The 22,681-nt window shown below is 32.3% G+C and overlaps 1 protein-coding gene across 2 annotated transcripts in view; it reads left to right on the top strand.

Moving 5' to 3' along the window:
- LOC143244165 (uncharacterized) overlaps positions 1-14,859 on the top strand; it is a 48,745-nt gene extending 33,886 nt beyond the window's left edge. For both annotated transcript variants that reach the window (XM_076488347.1, XM_076488354.1), the window contains 5 exons: positions 4,940-4,978; positions 8,555-8,676; positions 10,600-10,752; positions 13,932-14,079; positions 14,239-14,859. In XM_076488347.1, the coding sequence (XP_076344462.1) occupies positions 4,940-4,978; positions 8,555-8,676; positions 10,600-10,752; positions 13,932-14,079; positions 14,239-14,400 (624 nt within the window). In that variant the 3' untranslated portion in view covers positions 14,401-14,859. The remainder of the gene's footprint in view (positions 1-4,939; positions 4,979-8,554; positions 8,677-10,599; positions 10,753-13,931; positions 14,080-14,238) is intronic.
- Positions 14,860-22,681: the final 7,822 nt, after the last annotated feature.

The raw sequence follows: 22,681 nt of genomic DNA, 5'->3' as shown, positions 1-22,681 counted from the left end.
GTGAAATGAAAATATGAGGTTCTCATTTTATATTCTAACTTGTCAATATTAGTAAGTTGAATTCCTAATTTGTACATAAATTATGGAATTTGTATTTGGACATCACAAACATGTAATTTTAAATAGGACTGCATTGTGCACCATATTCAGATGTTCTTTTAATATTTAATTTTAAATCAAGAAATCAATTCATATAAAATATTAGAGTTTCAATTATAATTTACTATTTGATTCCAAACTTATTGATATAAATTCATAAAATAGCACTTCAGTAAAATTTTGAATGCAAGCCAACAAATGTGATATGGCCTTTGATGCCTGACCTGTTGAGGAAGGGTAAAATGAAATATTGAAAATTAATCCATTTCTGTGACATGTTTGTCAGATGACAAAATGTTTTTAAACAACTTCTGCTCAAATTAAGCCTGCTTCATTTTTTTAAAGCTTTCAAAAAGGGTGCACTATCATTTTTTCTTTCACTTGATATTCATTATATGTAAAAAATGTTGAGATGAGATGTTTAATCAACTAACTTGCAATAAAATGTTTTCTTCTGCTAACTAGGTATTTTTATTTTCAGCCGTTATGTAAATTGTCTTATCAGCCTAAGTAACTGCTTCAACTTTTTCCACATAGGTCACGGGTCAAAACCAAGGTCATCGGTTTGTTGACTTGTATTCAAATATTTATTGCACTATTATTTTATGAATTTTTCTCCTACCATATATTCTTGACATTAGCTGAAAAATAACTGACATTTGGCAAAAACTAGTAACAAAATATGACATTCCAGTTAATACCAAATTTATTCAAAAACCAGGCACAAAACTAAGGTCTGTACTATGTAAAAACTACACTGACAAACACCATACCAACATTATTTATAAAATACAATGTAATAACTGCCACAACTTCTATATTGAAGAAACAAGTAGAAAAATGGAAACAAGATTCAAAGAACATAAAAAGTCACCTTTACACGTTTTCGAACACTGCAAGTCAAATAAACACAACATAACCATAGAAAACACTCAAATACTAAATAAAGAAACAAACATAAACAAACACAAAATTAAAGAAGCCTTACTTATACAACTCAAGACCAAAATAAACCAATACAAAGGAACACCTTTGTACCTATATTAATAAATATATCCAACAACTAAGCATGCCCTGTACATTCCTACACTCAGTTACACAATTGTCTTCAAACATGTGGTCAGCTATCAGTCAGCAACCCTTTCTTTTTTTCTTTGTGAACGTGAAGATAACCGAAGAAGGTCAAAACGTTGTTCTCTTCTATATTAGTGCTTTCTCTACCCATAGCAGATGTTTTTAAATGTATAATTTTCTTTATTATTCAATGTCTTGAGTAAAATAAGTTTAAGCACTTATTTGTAAATAGTAATAATCTATATTCATATACAATGTATAATAATTGAATGTGACTTAATTTTACTAAATACTAGTCCACTGAAATACAGCCAAGACAGGTCACTTTGTAAAAACTAAAGGCCAGTTTCATATTATTGAATACTGTAACATGAATGTGCATGGACCATGTCATTGTAACTTCTGTATTGTTAGCAAGACATAGCCAGAAAGTCAGTGTAATAAAATTTTAAGCATTTTAATGTAAACATTTATGTTCATTTTCTTATTTTATATGGTGGTTACAAAATCAGTCAAATCTACTGAACCCATACAGAAATGTGTTAGTGAAATAACAAAAATATATAGTTTTTTTTCTTAAGAAGCATTTGATAAAACTATCATGACAAAATAAAGATTTTTGCATGTGAAATTTCAACAATTTTTGATGCACAAAAATGTTTAATCTTAAAATGAAAATTACTTTAAGTTGGCAACATTCAAATATAAAAAAGTCACAAGAAAAACAGTTTAAGAAACTGTAAGACTTAATATAAAAAAAAAATATTATATTCTGCTTATAAAAGCTTTGAATTATTTACTGATAATCTGCCAGATTTCATGAAGATATGCTTACTAATTTAAAGGTGTAAAATGAAATGTGCAACAAGCACAAACTGGTTACAAGGTCACTCTTGACCGTTAGGCTCCACATTGAAAGTTAATGGGCAAAGAAAAATCACTAAAATGTTTCTCTTCTGTGGCTGCCATTTATCATTATTTGTCAAAGGATAATGCAAGCCATCTTGGACTGGAAAGAAGGGAATGAAACTACTATACTGGGATCCTTGCTTTAAAACAGCAATAAAATCAGTCATTGGAATAAAGTTTGATAGAAAAAGACCTGACACTTCAATTTCACACTGAAATTTGGTTGAAAATAAAAATAATGGAAGTGACAACCTAATCCATAAGTTTGGTTTAACCTTCTCGAGAACACATTTTGTAATTAAATTTCATGATTAGTCAGTCCCCATTCACTGTCATTTCACCATCTTAGAGAAGTATATTTCATTGTTATGATATATTGTATATATTAATGTTGTGACATTAATAGATAACCTAAATAGTTGTATAAACACAGAGAAAATATTAAACTTGGCTGATATCTGTGCATGGGTGGTGTAAGTTACTCAGATTGGAATTGTTTGTACTTGTGGTTCCTGTCGTCACACCTGGTGTCTGTTAGTTGATTCAAGGTTGTGAAAATTTATTGTTTTCTATTGTAGAGGGAAAAATGTTTTGATGACAGTGGAGAAAAGTCAGTCTTTGCTGTCTGTGGCAATTAATCTTCCATGAAGTGCACTTAATTTCTACAGTGAAAGGGGTTAATTAGTGTGAAGATTCTTTATATGCTACATACTTTGTATAGTGAATACTTGTTCTGGTGATCTTTCAACATTACTGGGGTGAAGAGAAACCAGTTGCTTCCATACAGTGCAGGTTGTCTAATGTTCTTACATTACTACTTGTAACTCCTTAATGTTAAGGGATGAAGACGTAAAAGTGAGAATTCATGTTGAGAAAGTTAATGATAATATACTTTCATTAAATGGGAAGCTTAATGTTATATGCTATTGTGAGTTTAGTTTTATAACAATGCAAAATAAAATGATTGGGCTTATTAGATAATTTTCCCAAAAATTGGTTGATAAGTTTATGTTGAGAAAACATTGCCTATTGCTAAAAACTTACAAACTGATGTGAAGTTCCTTCATAAAACTAGGTTTGATGATGACTAACTATTTATCTAGAGACTGGTTAAAACAGCCTGAATTTATACTAATAAAGGTTAGAGATTGCTTAGAAAACTTAAATCTGTACTTGTTGTGATAAAATTATCTCAATTTGCTTTAAGTTCACTATTTATGGGAAATTTAAGCAGGGTATTTATGTTGAAGTAAATAAAATGGACAAAAACTACCTGTGTCAGAAAACTTTATTTTGAAGTTCCATGAAGCTTAATTTGATGCTACTGGTCCATTGTTACCTGCCATCAGATGAGTGGGTAATATAAAAATTATGGCGGGTGTGATGTTTAGCGGGTAGTTTTACAGTTTCTTAATGGCTTTGTATTTTCGTGGTGTAGTTTAACTGCTTAGTGTTTCTACATAGTTAATAACAGTGCTCAAAATGTTTTATTCAACAGGGTGGTTTCTTTAAATTATAACACTATGTAACGAAATTTTTACTTGTTCCTCAACAGAAAATGTTATTTTCCAATTGCTTATGCCTAAAGTAAATGGAAAAGACCTATTTTTGGCATCAAACTTTGCTTTTGTGACCTGGGAGCATATAACGAAAACGTAATGGGAGACTATATTTGGGGGCTGAAAGTGACTTGCATTACAGTCGCAAATCTAGAAAAACTACTCACTTCTAAACATTTTTGTATAATTTTAATATAAATACATGTAAATCTTGATTCAGATTTTGTTATTCAGACCTTATGTAAATGAAAAGGTGCAAACTTGCCCATTTTTACATAGAAAATAGATTAATTTCTAAATTTTATTATCCAGGTCACAAAAGCCACGTTTGAATGGAATAATGGTCCATTTTCTGTACTTCCACAACATAAGCAGTTATGAAATAATGCATACACTATCCAGGAAGAACATTGGTGTTACATAATGTTATCATTCAATTATGATCAAATGTTTTTTGTAGTAGTTGTTCTTACCATCTTTATAATAATTTCCATCAATAGCTATCATCATAGGACAGTAAAATACTTGAGTTTACACAACTTCTCTAAAATCAGGGACTCAATTCCCCTCTTTGGACACAGCAGATAGTCTTATGTGGCTTTGCTTTAAAAAATACAAGCATCTGGCTTATGTTAGTTGTGTATTATGGAAAACAAATGCTTTAAACTAGAGTCAAATTGTATTATTCTTTCTGAAGTATCATCGTGGCTGTCACTCTATCTGAGGTGTTTATTCATTTCTTTTAAAGAAATTTAGTCATTTACTTCATGTATGTTTGTATATACTTTATTTCATAGCTGTTGCTTCTCACTTATAAGAATACTCATTTTGTGAGTAGTAAAATAAGAAATGTGATACATTAATCTTATTCACAGACTAGTAAAGTTTTATTCATTTTATGGTAAGTGTAGATTCTGATTGACCTTTAAACTTTAAATCAATTTTACCAGTTAGACTTTGACATTTGTGTAGTTTCAAGATCAAAATCTAAAAACAAACAAAATAAATGATTGGCAGGGAATGTGATACTATGAATAGCTATTTCTACTGCTGTTTAACACACATAAACAGATGTGAATTAATAAATTGGAAAAGTCACTGAAACTAAACGTCATATGCATTAGTACATTAACATTATTACTGACTTCTGACCTTTATAAGATAGCCTAAATTTGTATCATTTGGAATTTTTGTTTTGCTGTTAGATAATTTTAGAGTTTTGAGTTAGGCCTGCAACTGATTAATCTTGGCTTTTTTATGGTAATTAACTAATACATTTTTCTTTTATTTTTTTTCAGACATACTCTGCAAAATCAGGTGGTGGGCTTTCACGTTCGGTAAGCTAAGTATTTGTATTTTCTCTAAAGGTGAACATTTCTGAAATCTTTGCCAGTAATTTTACATAATTGATATATAAAATGAACTAATTTTTGTACTTTATTTATAAGGTTTTGGCAGTTATGGTTAGATATTAATTGTATTGTATTTTAAAGGTTATATTTTAAAACAGTAAATATGAACATACTTTTGTTGTGCTTGTATTTAAAATAAACACAAGTTGATGTTCCTCTTATCTTGATGATTCACACTTGTTTTTAACCAGTGTGAGAGTGTTTACATAATTACATTCAACACTGAGTACTCTTTTCTTAACATGTGCTAAGTTAAGTGCTTATTTTCCCAGGGTATTTAAATATTTTGAAGGGGGGATTAAGAGGCAGCTTGTGTGATGGTGAGGCAGCACACCTTATGCTTACCATTTTTTTGAACTAAGGTACAATTACACAAAATGATTATTTAATTAAATAATACATGTGAGATCAGAGAATAACACACAAAACCCAATGTCCTATAACAGTGGTTCTTAACCTGGGTTCAATCAAACTCCAGGGGTTTGGTGAGTCAGTCTCAAGGGTTTGGCAGAGGTCAAGACACACACACTGTGTGTCTAATCTTTCAATCCCTTCATACTAACTATGTCGAGCAAAAACAAAGTGGTCGGACGAATATGTACAATATGGATTCATGTGTATAATGGAACATGATGGGAGACGGCGTCCTCAATGCATAATTTGCAATGCCAAGTTGAGCAATTCTAGTCTAACACTGGCAAAACTGAAAGACCACTCCCTAAAGCTGCATGGAGATGGGAAATACAAGAACACAACACTTGCTGAATTCAAGGTAAAGAGAGCCAGGTTCGATGAAAAGGCTACTTTGCCAGTTCACAGCTTTGTACTTATCAACAAACTGACCCTCACAGCATTGTACGAAGTTGCGTACTTGATCGCAAAACAGTCAAACCACACGCCATTGGTGAAGCACTCTTAAAACAGCTGCATTGAAGATGGCAAATATCATGCTGGGAAAAGCTTCTAAAAATAAGTTATCCCAAATTCCTCTTTCAGATGACACCATCAGCAGCAGAATAGGTGACTTGAGCAATGACATCTTGGCTCAAATAGTTGCAGATCTGATTTCAAGCCCAGCAAAATTCAACCTTCAAATCGACGAGACCTATGACATTTCCAGTCTAAACCAGCTTTTTGTATTAGTGCGCTATGTGAAGAACAACAAGATAAAAGATTTTTTTTATTTTGTAAGCCTCCTACAACAACAACTAAGGCAGCTGACATGAAGAAGCTTGTGAATGACTTCTTCAGAGACAGTGATCTTTCATGGGATATGGTCTCTGCAGTTTGTTTGAACAGAGCTCCAGTCATGCTGGGACAAAACACTGGTTTTGGTGTGCTAGTGAAAGCCAATGCGCCACACATCATTGTAACGCATTGTGTTCTGCACAGGCATGCCCTGGCAACATAAACCTTGCTTTCAAAACTGGCAGAAGTATTAAAAATTGTAGTGGAATATGTGAACTTTGTGTGAAATAGTGCCCTGAAGCATCGCATCTTCAAAAAGCTGTGTAATGAAAGGAAGCAATTGCCATGCACTTAGATGAGTTCTCAAAGTCGCTCAACAGATACTTCCCCACCAGAGAGTCATATCCAGCATAGGTGAAACAGCCATTCACGTTTAGTGTTTCTACAGCAGATGTCAATGATGAATACCTCGATGAAGTCATTGAACTTCAGCAGAGCCAGGTTCAACAGCAACTTTTCAGAACAACAACACTCTCAACATTTTGGTGTCACCAAATCGTAGTGTACCCTCTTATTGCTAAGAAAGCCCTTGAGATACTCATACCGTTTGTTACCACGTATCTTTACAAGCAATCCTTTTTGAAGATGGTAAACATAAAAGCAAAGAAAAGGAACAGACTTTGTTGCAAAAATGATGAGAGAGTGGCACTTGCCAAGGTGAAGCCCTGCATTTCTGAACTTGTCTCTGGAAGGTAACAGCAAAAGTCACATTGATTTGCAGTAAATATTCATTGAGTTATGTTTTTGTTTTCGTGTGAAATTTATGTTTCATAGGTTTTGTTCTTTGAACACAGTAATATTGTGTGCAACTGATGCATGGTTCATTTTGTGCACTAATAAAATATCTACTTATGTTTTGAATTTGAAAAAAAATCATATTTTATTTTTCCAATTACGAAGGGTTCAGTGAATACAAGTACGAAACTTCCAGGGTTCAGTACCTCCAACAAGGTTAAGAACCACTGTCCTATAACTACCATACTTTTTCTGGATTTTTAACTATGACATAAGAACCTATGAAAATTCAGCTATACTTGAGTATCAGTGTGATTTTCACAAGAACAAATTTGAAACTGAATGATGAAATAGACAACTTCCTGTACAGAGAAGAGTGCAATATAATATTTCATTTGATAAATTGAAGTTTTGGTTTTCTACTGGTATAAATAATATATATCAGTTATTGACAATTTGTGAAAAAAGTGAATGTGATGTAGGTGTGGAAAGTCTGTTTAATTTTCTAGTAGTTGTGACTTCTGTTGTACTAAGTATGAAGATTGGTGAAATTTTAATGTTTCACTTGTGATTTATTTTCTACTGTCTTTTGAAAGTTGCTTGAAATCTAATTTCTGACTTTATATTAACACTTGCATAATTCTATATTTCAAAATTGGACATACAAAATGTAGGCTCTGGTATGCCATTTAGATTTTCACTCATAGTAACTGCTATGGAGATGAAAGCTTTCCACCCTTGCTTTATGCACATTCCAATTATAATGTGACTTAAATTCCCAGATGTCCTTTAAACTGCATGATTTGAGTATACAGGTGCCACATGATATTTGACATTGTTACTTTGATTGTTGTAATTTTACCAGAAATTGTTTTACTTGTATTGCCATCTTCTGTGACATTTTCTAGTATACCATTTTGTTGATCCAAGGTGAAGGTAAACCAATGATTTTATCCTCTTTATGTTTCATTTCAGATAAAATAATTGTATTCTGCTTGAGTCATGTTTGGTTGTTTTACTACCACTTCCTGTGATTATCAGCTACTTTAAGAACATTCATGATAGGATTGTTACATGTATTCATAATCATAATACATAGTATTGTTAAGGTATTGTTTCATTTGTAGTAACTACTGTAAGTGAAACTTCAGGAGTTTGTTTATATAAATGCCATTATTTCTTCCAGTTTGTGGAATGTATTTAAAAAACAACTTTTCTCAAGTAGTTTGTTGAAGATGGTTACACTGTAGAATGATTTTTTAAAATGGCAGTAGTAATAGTACAGTCTAAGAAATCCTTTTAAATATGTTTTGTGGAGTTGGCCAGTTCTGATTAGATTCAGTTATGGGTTGTATCAGTATGTTCTCAACTGACTGTGTTTCAGGAACTCTCCTGCTTATGAAAACTTAAAATTATTTAGATTCAACTTAGATTCTTTTTTATCATCTAATGATGTTTGTATTCATAAATAAAAAGACGATTAGAAAATGAATAATTTTGGTTTAATATTTGTAAAAGGCTTATGAAGAATGTTACCACTGTCGTCGATCTGGTCACTGGGCCCGTGACTGCCCCAAGCTAGAGAGGGATCGCTATTATCCTAGAAGAAACCGGTCAAGATCCAGATCACGATCTCGCAGGTGGTGTTTTGTTGTTGTTCATTTTTTGTATTTTTGATAATTCATTTTTCAGTTTATTTAGCAAAATTGAGGTCCATGTGTATTTTGTGTATAATCTTAACTCTTGGAAAACATTCTTATAACATCAACAAATACACTTGATACCATTTTCATCTACCAACCTAATGGCTACAATCTTCTGTGTCGATGTGATAACATATTTCATAGCATTGTTTGACTTTCATGCCATCTACAAACCTCATTCCAAAGGCTATAGCAACACATATGTAAGATTATTTCAGCTGAACCTTCTGTACAAAATATGGTCCAGATATAATAAATTCAAGTATATGATGTTTAGTTGAGGGTATGGCTGTTGTACGAGGACTCGTGAGAGTAAAACCATTTAAGATCTGATGCTGTCAGCAATGCATATGTTACTTTGGTAAACATAAAATTATGTGCTTGTAACTATCATGTTAATTTAATTGTGTTCAACAATTGCTCCATCAAATTATCATCAAAGAAAGCAAACTGAAAGTTGTGTGGGGAACATTTCAATTATAGTACAGCATATGACTATACCATTGTGCAAAATCTCAGTTATCAGGTCATGTTATAGATATGATTAAAGCTACTGTACTTCCCTACATTAAAGATGCTATTTTTCCCCCAAATATAAGTCTAAAAAATTTATCTTTCATCTTCCAGGCTGAAAGTTACATTGCTCATAAGCCTAAACCTGAGCCTAGAGGAAGCATTTGTATGCTAGACAGTAATCCAAGCCCCATCTATATAACCCAGAGTAAAATGCATAAGTTACTTAGTATTAAATAACAAATAAATAAATAAGAACAGGTCACCATACATGAGGTACTGTAATGCTGGTGCTCTTTGTAACTCCTCAGGCTTAGAATAATGTTATTACTGGTCATAATACAGATATTCTGGTGGTAATATGAGGTACACACTTTCAAAGGTAGATATGATAAACATATAGCTCACAAGGAACAAGAAGTGGGCAAGAGGATTTATGTACTGTAAATCACTAAACAATCCACAAAGCATGTTGGTAAGATTGGTGGAAGTGCTGCAACCTTATTGTTATGTTTATCATTTTTTTTCAAAGTTTAGCTAATCAAAATATGGGTGTGTCTTTTATGCCAGGAAATACAGTACTCAATTCTCAGTGTTTTCAATTTAAATCTTAAATCCTAATGACACATAAACAATTATATAATGGCCATAATATAAATATTTTCATGTTTTAAAACTTTAAAATTTTTCTTTAAAAATAAGCCATAATAAAAAAAAACAAACTTTGTTACACCCATTTTTCTGAAACTCTAAAAATTTTTAAATAGTAATTACATTTGATGATTCTTTTTCTAATCTTTTTTACAGTATGAAAAGGACCAAATTTTCAAGAATGAACTATCATTTTCAGAACAATAAAAGTACTTATTGTACTGTTATCTTGAATAATTAAAAGTATATACAAATTGAAGAAAGCACATCTGCTTGTATTTGTTTTACACCTGAGTCTCATTCTTTCATTCACTGTGGGCATTGTGTATGCTAGAAAAGAATCTGACGTTTGTTTTCCAGAGATAGATTTTGACAGGGTAATATAGATGGAAGTAGTGTAATAGTCCAGAAAACATAAAGCAGTTTTTTACAGATAAAAGTACTTTAAAAAATTTAAGCTCGAAGCAGTCATGTGCTTATGTTTACTACCTATGTGCTCTCTGAAGTATTTGATTTTTAAACAATTATTTTAATAACCATACTAATGGAAACATTTTGAATAATAGCTCTCTTTCAGAGATTATGATTCGAAAGAAAAGTGCAAGCATCTGTTTAAACAAGTGCATAAATTAAGACTTGGTTTGAGCATCCTTTCTTGGTCGAGTGTCATTGGAATTTTTCTTTCGTGCTATTTAGAGGAAGAAGCTACAGTCGCAGCCGATCAAGGAGCAAGGAACGCAGATCTTATCGCAAGAGGAGCAGGTCTTATAGTCGAAGTCGTGGCAATAGTAAAAAAAATCACAGTAGAACAAGGAGCAGGTCTCTCTCTGGATCAAGGTCTCATTCAAGGTTAGTTTTTGTTTTTCTTTTAACTTAATTTTTTAAATATGTATTTCCAAATACAAAGATGTTATGAATTTAGCTGAATAATTTCTAACAATATCTAAAGTACCTTACATATTAACCTAGTAGTTTAGTTTTAAAATCCGTAAAAAATGGAAACATATTAGTTAACATTTGAAAGCACAGATAAATGACATTGTAAAGATTTACTCAGTACAGTATTTTATAAATAGTTGTACATAAATTAATCTTAAGGGCATATATCATCATATTCACTTTCACAGATAAGTAATAAGAGTTTGATTAGAATCTTAATGTACTGCATTATGCAATATTAACAATGAATATCTCTAATCTATGTATAAATAATAAAAGTAAAGAGAAACTGAAGAGTTTTTGTGAGATTACACTTTTCAGTGTTATGTGGTATGGATATTTCTGTATCCAGGATTCTGGGATGGTTAGTTTTCAAACTATAGTTACCTATACAAAATTTGAAGTTTCTTGTGATTAATTCTGGAAAATGTTCTTGTTTCTTTCATTTTATCTAAGGCTTAATAAAATGGTTTTGGTTTTCTAACTGACCCTACTTTTTTACCCCAGTCATAATTTTACTTATTTATTCATAAATCAGTTCATCAAGTAGACAAGTTGTTGTGCTACAACCACTGCTATTGTCAGATGATTTCCCTATACTGTCATGTATACTCTGTTTGATCAGAGAACATGGTAACATTTAACAAAATATTTTTCTCCTTTTTAAAAATTGTATTTTCAACCCCCACACAATTGTTTTGAATATAGTATTAAAACTAGCTCATTCTCAGTGTAACATTATTTGACATTAAGTTTAAATTCAGAATTGCTTCATATGTTGAAGTGTATTTTTATACGAGGAAAACATACATTAAGGATACTTAAGGTATTAATAAGTGGTATGCTATGATTTTTGCAACAGCTAATCGTTCGGATGTCAGCAAATCTTTTTATTTGTGTACATTAGTAAATTTATCATTATGAAAAAAAACAACAAATACAAGTGGGTTAGTAGAAACTAACTATAATTAAAAACAGAAATTGAGTTTAGCCAAAAATATACTTGTAAAAATATCACCCTTATCAACATAGGCATATAAGATACAACTCAGTTTACTGTCAACTGGTGGTTTATACTATCATATAAGATACAACTCAGTTTACTGTCAACTGGTGGTTTATACTATCATATAAGATACAACTCAGTTTACTGTCAACTGGTGGTTTATACTATCATATAAGATACAACTCAGTTTACTGTCAACTGGTGGTTTATACTATCATATAAGATACAACTCAGTTTACTGTCAACTGGTGGTTTATACTATTTTTTCTGGTTACTTAATTGCTTTAATGGGTTAAAGTAAATAACAGATGTAAATAATTCATAAAAATAAAACAAATGTAATTGGATATATAGAATGGAATTCTGATCAGTGGTTTAAAAGTTTTATTTCATATTTTTTGGTAGTTTCTTTGCATGTCATAGAGGTTGTGTGAAGAGGTGACAAAAATGAATGTGTTGTCATTAGAATAACTCAGACAAACTTACTGAAAAACATTTGACAGATACATTTCTTGATTTTTGGTACACAGTTTAAAAAAATGAACTCCAAGATGAAAGAAAGTTTAAAGTCTGCAGGTCAAATCATCTCTCTCCCTTGTTTCATGGTAGTGTTTTATGTTCTTGAATTTTTCCTATGTATTAGTTTTCCCTTAATTGATTTATGTGTGTATTTCTCACTATCTAGTACTTTTTTCCATCAGTAAAGTATTGTCAACTGTGCACACAGTTGTACACAAGTTTAAACACTATGTCCGTACAGGTATAGCTTGTACGTAACTGGTGTTTCCCAGATCAGTGCTGTATTGGTAAGAAAAACAAAATGAATGCTTTCCAACTTCTGAGAACTTCATTATAATACCAGAAAACCCATTTGGAATTGAAATATATTTGTGTATAAATATTCATGTAAAAACAACTGGAAAACAAAATCTTACCCAACCAGCCATAACTTTGGGAGAGCAAAACCTTAAATGCACGAAAACATCTTAGGCTGAAACTGATATTATCTGGTTATGAACTATAACATGTTCTTGCTTATGTTTTGTTGTACTTTTTCATTTATAGGTAGTCAGTTTATTTTGTTATCACATGTTTATTAATCACAATATTTTATCTGACAAAATAATAATATTGATACTTAATATTTCATATACATTGAGTTTCAGAGAATGGTATGGCTCTGAGCTGTATATTATGATACATTATTGGTAAAACTCTCATTGAGGCAGTTTTATGATGTGTGAAACATACGAAAACTTTAAATTGCTAATGATTAATATTCACAAAATGCCTTAAAAAATAGTGTGCCATGCCTGAAATATTCCTTTGCTTAAATATAATTTTAAAGAATATATTTTGATTTTTAATGGAGAATTATAGTTTAAAATTGACATTATATAATAAAAAATAAGACAGATTTCAAAATGTCTGCAAGATAATCAAGTTTTGAAGGTCATAAAAGAAGGAATTTATAATTGATGCAATAGAACATTAATGTCATTCATACATCAATAGCCGGTGACAAAATGTGAAGAGGTATTTTAGGAAAAGTGAGTTTAAAAATGTTTGTCAAGTGTAAGGTTATATAATATCTTCTAATTCATTCACAGTATATGGGATAGTTTGATGTATTAAGTATTTTGTACAGATATGTACAAATTAGAGTTGACCTAATTTATTAAGATAATTTTACTTTTGTAACAAACCAGTAACATTTATTTCAACAGATGGCTACGTCATTTGCAAAATACATCCTATGGGCATTTTAATTGTATCAGTAAATGTTTAAGAATGAATAGTTCTAACATTTTACACAGCACTGATGTTAGTGTTACATGGTTTGATTTTTTATAACTGGAGTTCTTTTTAACTTCTCTGAAAAATGAATTTATACACCCTGTGACAAATGATAAATGTAATTAAAAATTCCTTTACTCCACCTCTGTTTAATAGTAGAACTTTTGAAGAACTTCACAGTGTGACAACCCCTTGTAGATTGTAAATGTTTCATATTGTGCTATCAGTTCTATTAAATTTATACTGAAACAAAGTTCTGATAATTAGAAAAAGAAATGTTTCACAGGGAACATGATGATGAGAAACAACAGAAGAATAAGGATAATGGTCGTAGCAGAAGCCGATCAGCCAGTAAGAGTCGTTCACCTTCTCCTGAGAGCACGAAACACAAAAGTCGAAGCCCGAGTGAAGACAATGTTCATGAAGAAAAAGAGGTACGTTTGGAAATCCTCAAGAAAACTTGTCGTGAAACCAATATTTCCTGAATGTTCGTTGTTACTTCTTTCAGATGTTAAGCTTTTAAAGTTAGTTAAACATTGTTGTTGCTGTACATTTGTACTAATATTAATCATTAATTGATATTACATGTAAAGAATGAAGGTCAGAAGGAGTGGTACAACTGTTCACGAAGTAGAAGCCACAGTGCGAGCAGATCTCCAGATAAAAGTCCTACCATTCATAATGATAAAGACCCAAATGATGATGGTGATGATGCTGGCAGTGAACAGAATGACAGGCAGGAAACAACTCCTTAAAAATTGTGCATTTGTTTTTTTTTTCATGTTCATGTTAACTTTTTATTAGTTTCGTATCTATTTTCTGAACTCGGTTAACTAGCTGTATGTGTAAAAAAAACAAAACACATTGTTCATCTCTCATTCATGTATTTCTTCCTGAAAAAGAAACAAAAAATGACAACATAATTTTTTTTTTACATGTGTTTATTATTATTTCTGAAATACATAGTGGTTTTCCAAAAACTAAATAGATGCATGTTTGTGCTACAGTTGTAACAAAGTTTCTAAAAAACCATAATGACGTTAAGACATAACCACTGTTCAGCAGGATTTGATCATCATTGTGTTCTTAGTTTTTGACCAAAGAATGGGATTTGGGAAAAGATCTTGAGGTTACATGATACATTTTATTAATTTGATGTACTGTAGCTTGGGAATGTAACGAGTTAAAAGAAATAAAGGTAGTTTTAACAGTGATGGTTGTGATCGTGCAGTTATTTCGTGTTGGTAATGCAACCAACTAATTTTCGCTGATGCTGAATAAATCTGCTGTTAACATTAAATTCAATAAGTTGGCATATTTCGTCATCATGTTTGACAGTTATGGATAAAAATAATTTCAGTCGAAATGTGAATACCAGAAACTAGAACTTAACATGTTTAATCTGTTTTCATAAACAGAAATACCATTTCATAAACAAAACACATGTTAATTTCTTAAGTCAAAAGTCGTTTCTGGTGTTTATGATATGACTAAGGAAAGATATTTTATGTCATGTGATACACCACACATTTAACCTTATCGGGACTTATGAGCAGCTTTCAAGTGTCTAACTTATCAATTTTTATAATTTAGTACAAAATAAGTCTGATTCTGTTTTAATAGTTTCTCACTCAAAATTATTTTAGTAATGAATATTGTTATGTAACATTTAGTTAATGTATTTTGCAATAATATAAAAGTTGTTTCAACTTGACTCCTGACTGGTTCTACTCTTAAAGTACGTTGAATTATTATTTTAAAATATCTGCTCATTCTAAGTGTTGGTTTATATCTTGAGACACCATCACACCTTGAAATCTAGTTGTTTGATCACTGGAACCATTTCTTGCTAATAGTTAATGATGTGATATGAATAATTTTTGATAAATCTTAGTTTTGAAAACAACTATGACTAGATATAGTAACAGTGTTTCTAGAGAGTTTGGGTGCTCAGATCTCCTGTAACAAACAGATGAATCTAATGGAAAGTTTAAAACAGCTTAGAACAAACCACAGTTTGGGGATATTTTTGTATAGTTTCTATGGTTCGTTTTTATTCTTAATATCTATCTGTTGAACTACAGAAATTTTTCTTTGTGACATCGAGTTTAATGGTGTGACAGTATCTTGATGTCTCAGATAATTGTATATTTGATAAAGTTTACCGTAATCAAACAGAATAACAGAAGTAGCAGTAACACTGTTTTAAAATGGTAAGTTTATTTACAAGTTAGAGATAAATTTGTCAATTTTTCCAATGTTTTGTAATTTATAGCTGAAAGTGGTAATCTACTGTAATTTGTAAAATAAATGTACCAAAAGAAATATTTTTATGAATAATGAAGTTAATCTGACTAAATATAAAAATATGGAACTGACTTACCAATGAAAATTAAAGTCAGAGATAACATTTTTGATGTGTTTGAAAAAACGATCACATGATACTAAAGTTTTTTGTGAAGGATATCGTAAGTCAAATTATATTAATTTATTTTAATCAGAATCTACATACTATTTTTAATACGTTCATACTAAGGTTAGGAAAATTTGGTTTAGTATTATCACTGTGGATAGGAAAGGAATACAGTGATACCAGTAAAAATCCCTCTTGTCTAAAAGTAATTCATAAAATGTTTACAAAAAAATGATTGCAATTTATCAGTATTTGTTGAAGAGAAATAACACGGTGCTTTTAAAGGTACAATATATTGTAATTAACTTTTAAAAAAAGAGAGAATACTTTGGTCTGCTAAGTCTAACATTTTTAGGTTTCTACATAATAAATTTCTTAATTTCCTGGTATAGAAGGTTCTGAAACTTTGAATTATTCAAAGAATATCAAATGCCAGTTCGTTTTGAACTGCCCCCGCTGGAACAGCGCTAAGTTTAGTGATCTACAACGCTAAAATCAGGGGTTCGATTCCTCACGGTAGGCTCAGCAAATAGCTCGATGTGGCTTTTATATAAGAAAACACACTCGTTTTGAACTGGCTAATCTATATAATTAAAGAGTAACGTATGCGTGCGTGGCAGGCTTTTTAAATTTAGTTAACTGAACTATGAAAAGCTGAAATTAGGAACAGAAAATTACGAACAACTTCACCGTGTCTGTAAGGGATATTCAGATTTGAAGAGTACCAATACCTGGAAAGGTTTTCGGGGAATGAGTCTGTCATCCCTCTGAATCACATCTCAGACAGCGGTTTTTGTGTTAAAAGTTTTGTGTGACTTTCTTTAGACAGTAGCTGTACCGTCACCATTTTAGGGTTTAATTTTCACTATTTCTGACGTCTTGATTGGTTTGTAATTTTTAGTCCGATTTTGACTCAGAGATATTACATTTGTGGTTTAACCTTATCTTTGTGTGACGCTCTGCGCGACCATCAGATTATTACCTGATTATGTTCCCAACCTTATAGGTTAGTAGTCTAAATAGGCCCTTACATTTAGTAAGTTTTGTGCATTCAAGTACAAAAAAACAACAAACGTTTCGTAAGCGAAGTACGAATTTTCTCCCCACCGAATGTTAATTGAGTGTTAAAAACATTTCGTTTTACTCTGTACAGTAGCTAATGGATGTCAGAAGGCACTGTGGTGTTTTGGGATTACTCGGAGTTCATGAAATTACCTGAATCTTCGCTCTAGGACTAACAGAACATTTGTATAAAGAAATTCCCAATTGAGTAAAAAGCTCAACTTTTTCTTAAATGTGCTAAAAATGCGTTTTATTACTGAGCTGAGGCTCAACTTTACAAAAAATTTTTACCCCTGATCTGTGGCTCAACTTTTACCAAGTACTTCTGTGTTGTTTTATGTTTCTACTAAGCTTCTAGTGTAGTCATGAACTAAAATGTTTCCAAAGGTTTTGACCTAAAGACATGGGAGGAGTGTTTTTGTTTATTGTTAATCGTAAAGCTTCGTTGTGGGTTATCTGTACTATATATATAAACAGTGCATTAATCGAAATCCGATTTTTAGGGTTAGAAGTTCTGAGACCTTTGCTGAACCTTTGGGGAGATAAATTAGGCTTAAGAATCACGCTAAAGGAGCTAAAAATTAGCAGACGAAATTTAGAGGAGAATCGGCAATAAATTCATGAATTTTATAATTATTTTTAAAAAAAAAATATTTTTGTTTGTTGAGCCACGACTACTTACATTTTTCCATGCCTATATTACTTTGTTACATATGTACTGTTTTAACAAGTTTTACAATGTGAAGAGCTAAACCACACAAGAGTTCGGTTTGCGTTTAAAATGAAGCTTTATAGTCCTGGAGTTATATGGACCTTGTATAAAAAGGAAAAACCTGTTGGGTAAATGTATAATTGAAACAACTTTTATTTCACAAAACTTGTGTGTATTCCACTAGAAATTATAAAATATGTTTTTACTGCTCTCAATCGCTTTTACGTTTTTTTTAAATTCCATAATTTTTTGAATGAAATTTGTAAATAGAGAAAATATTTATGTTGTAAAATAAAGTATTATATGCAGATTAATTTACTAAATTTTCCAATATAAAATGACTTAAAATCATGAATTGCTTTTAATAGTTTGTAAGTATCACACATTTATAAACATTGTAGCGTCGTTATCAGTTGTTGGTATATGTTCGTTACGAAACAGATGTGGTGACATTCGACTCGCACAATATGTGTCGCGAGTTCAAATCCTTTCTCCCACCAAATATTTTCGCCCTTTGTACCTTGGGGGTGTTATCTTAAGTTCAGTTCTACTATTCCTTAGTAAAATAATTGGCGGTGGGTGGTAATGACTAACTACCTTCCCTGTACTCTTTCTCTTCTAAATTAGGAAAGGCTCGTGCTGATAGCCGGCGTCGAGCTTTTCGTGTACTTTCAGTCCCTCGATAGTGCAGCAGTAAATCTACGGATTCACAACGCTGAAGTCAGGAGTTCGATTCTTCTCGGTGGAGTCGGCAGATAGCTCGGTGTGGCTTTGCTATAAGAAAACACACACATGTACTTTCAAACGAACCAGGTCAGGTGGCTAAGGCACTCGAGTCGTAATCCGAAGGTTGCGGTTCGAATCCTTCTCACACCAAACATGCTCACCCTTTCGGTCGTGAGGACGTTATAATGTGACGATCAACGACACTACTCGTTGGTAAAAGAGTTGGCGGTGGGTGGTGATAACTAGCTGCCTTCCCTCTAGTCTTACACTGCTAAATTAGGGATGACTAGCGCAGATAGCCCTCGTATAGCTTTGCGCGAAATTAAAAACAACAACAAACCAAACCGATACTCGTAGTTGGCATAGCACAGATAGTCCACTGTGTATATTTGTGTTTAATAAATCTTTCAGCCATTGGACATTATCACTTCTAAATTAGAGACAGCTATCGCAGATAGCTTTTGAGTAGATTTATTACACATTTTAAAATTTTCCTGAAAATTAAGATCATTTTGAAAGAGACGATGCTTTGTAAGCGTTTTACCCGCTCATGGCCCAGTGGTTAGTTAACGTGGCAGAATGTGAATCTGTTGATTTAAGGGCCGATTCGTGAGTGTGGCTGTCAAATCCCACAAGTTGGCTATACAAGAGTTGGTGCTGTTTAACTACCAGTTAGCTCAAAAGTATGGTAGCTAACACGGATAGCCTTTGACTAGCTGTGTGAGAATATCTGAAAACAATGAATCAAACTCTCATTTAGTTCATAAAATATTTACATTTTTAAAGTTAAAATATTATTCATAAAACTATTTTAATTAAAACTGAAAATTCAAAGAACATTTAATTCTCTGATCAAAGATAAATATAGCGTGAAAACTTATTTCCCAATCTTTGTGGTGACTGAATATTGTAATATACGTAATGGTTTATTTAAATTTTTCTTAACAATTCACGGTCAGAGCTTATTTGGGAGAGACCTACAATTTGTTTGAACTAAAGGAGGATTGCACTCTTCTGATGTATCGGAAACATTTGGAAAAAAGACATAATAACCTAAGTCCATACGCTGCCTGCTCAGTTAGTGGTCCGTACTATCATGGTAGATATAATAAATACGTGTAGTTCCACAATGTGTAATATTTCGTAATTTGCTTTCACCAGTGTGTAAACTAATTGAAATTTGATACATATGTAATTCGAAAATAAATACTAGATGTAATATTACGTTCAACTTAATTTTGAATTTTTTAGTTAATAGTACTAATGAGCCAGAATCGTAACTGCAGTAACAGGGAAATAAATGTAGGGAGCCCACAAAGTGTTCAGTAGTTACGCCACTGGGCTCATGATACTTAAATCCGGTCCTGTCTCAGGTACACCATTTTGAAACTACGTACAAGCCTATGTGTAAAAACGGCTCGTTTGGGTTGAGAAACATTTTTTACGTCGAACAACGTAAAAAAAACTTCTCAACCCAAACGAGCCGTTGTTACACATATATTGTTCTCTACAAGTGGGTTTTCTCGATATCACTGATTACACACAAGCCTACTCGCAAGTTAACTGAACCAAAAGTGGCACACTTGCTGACTTAGGGTCCTCCCACTTAGAGTAGTTAAAGAAGCAACTAGGGGTAACCAAGAAGCTTCTTCGGTAGGCTGGAGCTCTGTGAATCACAAAGGAGGCCTTTGAAAACCTCTCGGAGGGTATTATGTGCTGGCCATCATGATATACAGTTTAACAGTAAACGTTATCAATTTATATTCAATACAGTTAACGGTCAAAAAAGGTCAGAATAAAAAAATATTTTTACTTGGTTTTCTTGGAACTAGAAATGTCAAAACTTGTATTGTGATTGGAGTAGTCAAGATTTTCAGAGGATGACGTCAAGATGTTTGTTTTTTTAATTTAAGAACGTGCATTGAAGATTTTTTTCGAAGATCACTTTTCTATAATAGTTGTGGTCGTGCTTGAAATAACATTATTCGTGTTCATTTATAAAACGTTTCATTATGCTGCCCTAATAAAAATGGAATAACTATAAACATAAACTAACTCATGGTCAGGAGAATAATAAAATAGATAAGAACAACACCACTGTTACGTGAACTCGGAGTCACCACATATCATTTATCTATAGTGCTGCTATCTAGGATAAACTAATTCTCTTTGAAAGTGGTTTCTCTATATAATTCCAGAACTTAGTAAGTAATCGGTAAACAGCTAAGAGCGTTATAGATCATTTTGCCTGATCAAGCTCAGTTTACAGGAATTTTTTACAGCTTTACAGAATTTTTTTTGTACGAAAAGAACTACATTCAGTATTGAAGTTTATACGTCCTGCGGTTTAATTGATAACTTATTCGGTAAGAATAACAGTGTTAGGTAGCACTGCTAATATATAAAATATAGGCTCTACTCGTCATCCGTGGGTTCGAATCCCGGTCGCACCAAACATGCTCGCCCTTTCAGCCGTGGAGGCGTTATGAATCAACTTTATTGGTCAGTCCCAATATTCGTTGGTAAAAGAGTAGCCCAAGAGTTGGCGGTTGGTGGTGATGACTAACTGCCTTCCCTCTAATCTTACACTGCTAAATTAGGGACGGCTAGCGCAGATAGCTCTCGTGTAGCTTTGCGCGAAATTCGAATCAAATAAAATATGTTGTAGGAAAATATTTACCCAAAATGAACTAAAACTAGTAAACATTTTTCTGTAATTTTATATTATAAATTTTGCATAAATTGGCTGTATCAAAGTTTAAATGCGGTAAGGTTTTCCGACCCTATGATAACAGAAAAGCAAAATCATGCTTAGGAGCTACTAATAGGAACAATAGTCCTACATTACTGAACTATATAACCAAAGTTTCTTACTAGTAATCTGCCTTCCTCTGCTTCTGATCAGCTTTAAACTTTTCGGTCTTCTTACTGACCAATGAATTAATAATAAAAAAAAAGTAATGTAAACATTAAAGTGGCACGTGCATCAGGTAAACATTAAAGTGGCAGAAGCACGTGCATCAGGTCTGCGATGGCAGAATTATCTTTAGAATGAATCAGTTGTGAATTTTATAATCACAATATCTCCAGACGGCTGGTATGGATATTAGAAATTTTACTACAATAATGTTCCGCTTACTGGTTCCACTAAAGACCTGAACATTCCGTTATGTACGTCTAGATATTAATGTCCTGTTATGCAATCCGTATTTTACGGGTACTTATATTGTAAAATTTGTTCCGTTTTCTGTTGATTTACCACAATGCTTAGAAAACACTCAGTTAAGCACTGATTTGTATGACTCTTACAAAGCTGTCTTAAATGGGAACTGCTTAATACACGAAGCTACACGATGGACTCACTGTACTTGGCCGGCCACGGGTATAGAAACCTGTTGTGTGTTTTTTTTTTTCAGTGTAAAACTGCAGACATCCCGCTGTGCTACTGAGGGGGAGGCAAATGGGAACTGCTCACCAGACGTGGAAAGACGTCAACGAGACGCTTTGAGCCATTCAAGATGGCTGACAACTGTAAACAGAATCCTACACCTGTACGTCGCAACCGAATAGCTTCAGGTACTGGCTGTTTATTCGCAAGGTATATTATCCTAGTTGGATTTGTGTTAAAATTCATTTGTTATGTAAAGAATTTGTGTCAGTTAGGACTCCGAGATACCTTTCAAAACTATGGTCATTTTGAAAATGTTTATTGCTGTGCTTATGGATGACTGTAAACATGTATAAAAGCTTGCCTTCAAAGAATAATGGCTGACAGATTTGCAAAACGCAGTTTCACAGACGATAGATGAGCTCAATGGTCATTACATCACATCCTGGCTCAGTGATGGTTCAAAGAATTATGTAACTACAGTGAGTCCAGTTGTAAAGTAGAGGTTTTACTTTCATGATGAGTAAATCAATGGACTTATTAAATAATTTTCAAGATCCGATAATGGTGATAAATCCTAAGAAAATATTTTGAGATTTAATAAGTCAAACCGTTTATAATGAAAGAAAAGAGGAACTATAGCTCTGTTTATATGAAAAGACATATACTCCCAGAATTTAATAGTCCATGGTTCGAATATTCACATATTTCATCTAATAGAACTAACTCATTGCC

Source organism: Tachypleus tridentatus, chromosome 1 (genome assembly GCF_004210375.1).
Source record: "Tachypleus tridentatus isolate NWPU-2018 chromosome 1, ASM421037v1, whole genome shotgun sequence".
Taxonomy (NCBI): domain Eukaryota; kingdom Metazoa; phylum Arthropoda; class Merostomata; order Xiphosura; family Limulidae; genus Tachypleus; species Tachypleus tridentatus.
This window is presented reverse-complemented; position numbering and strand designations above follow the sequence as displayed.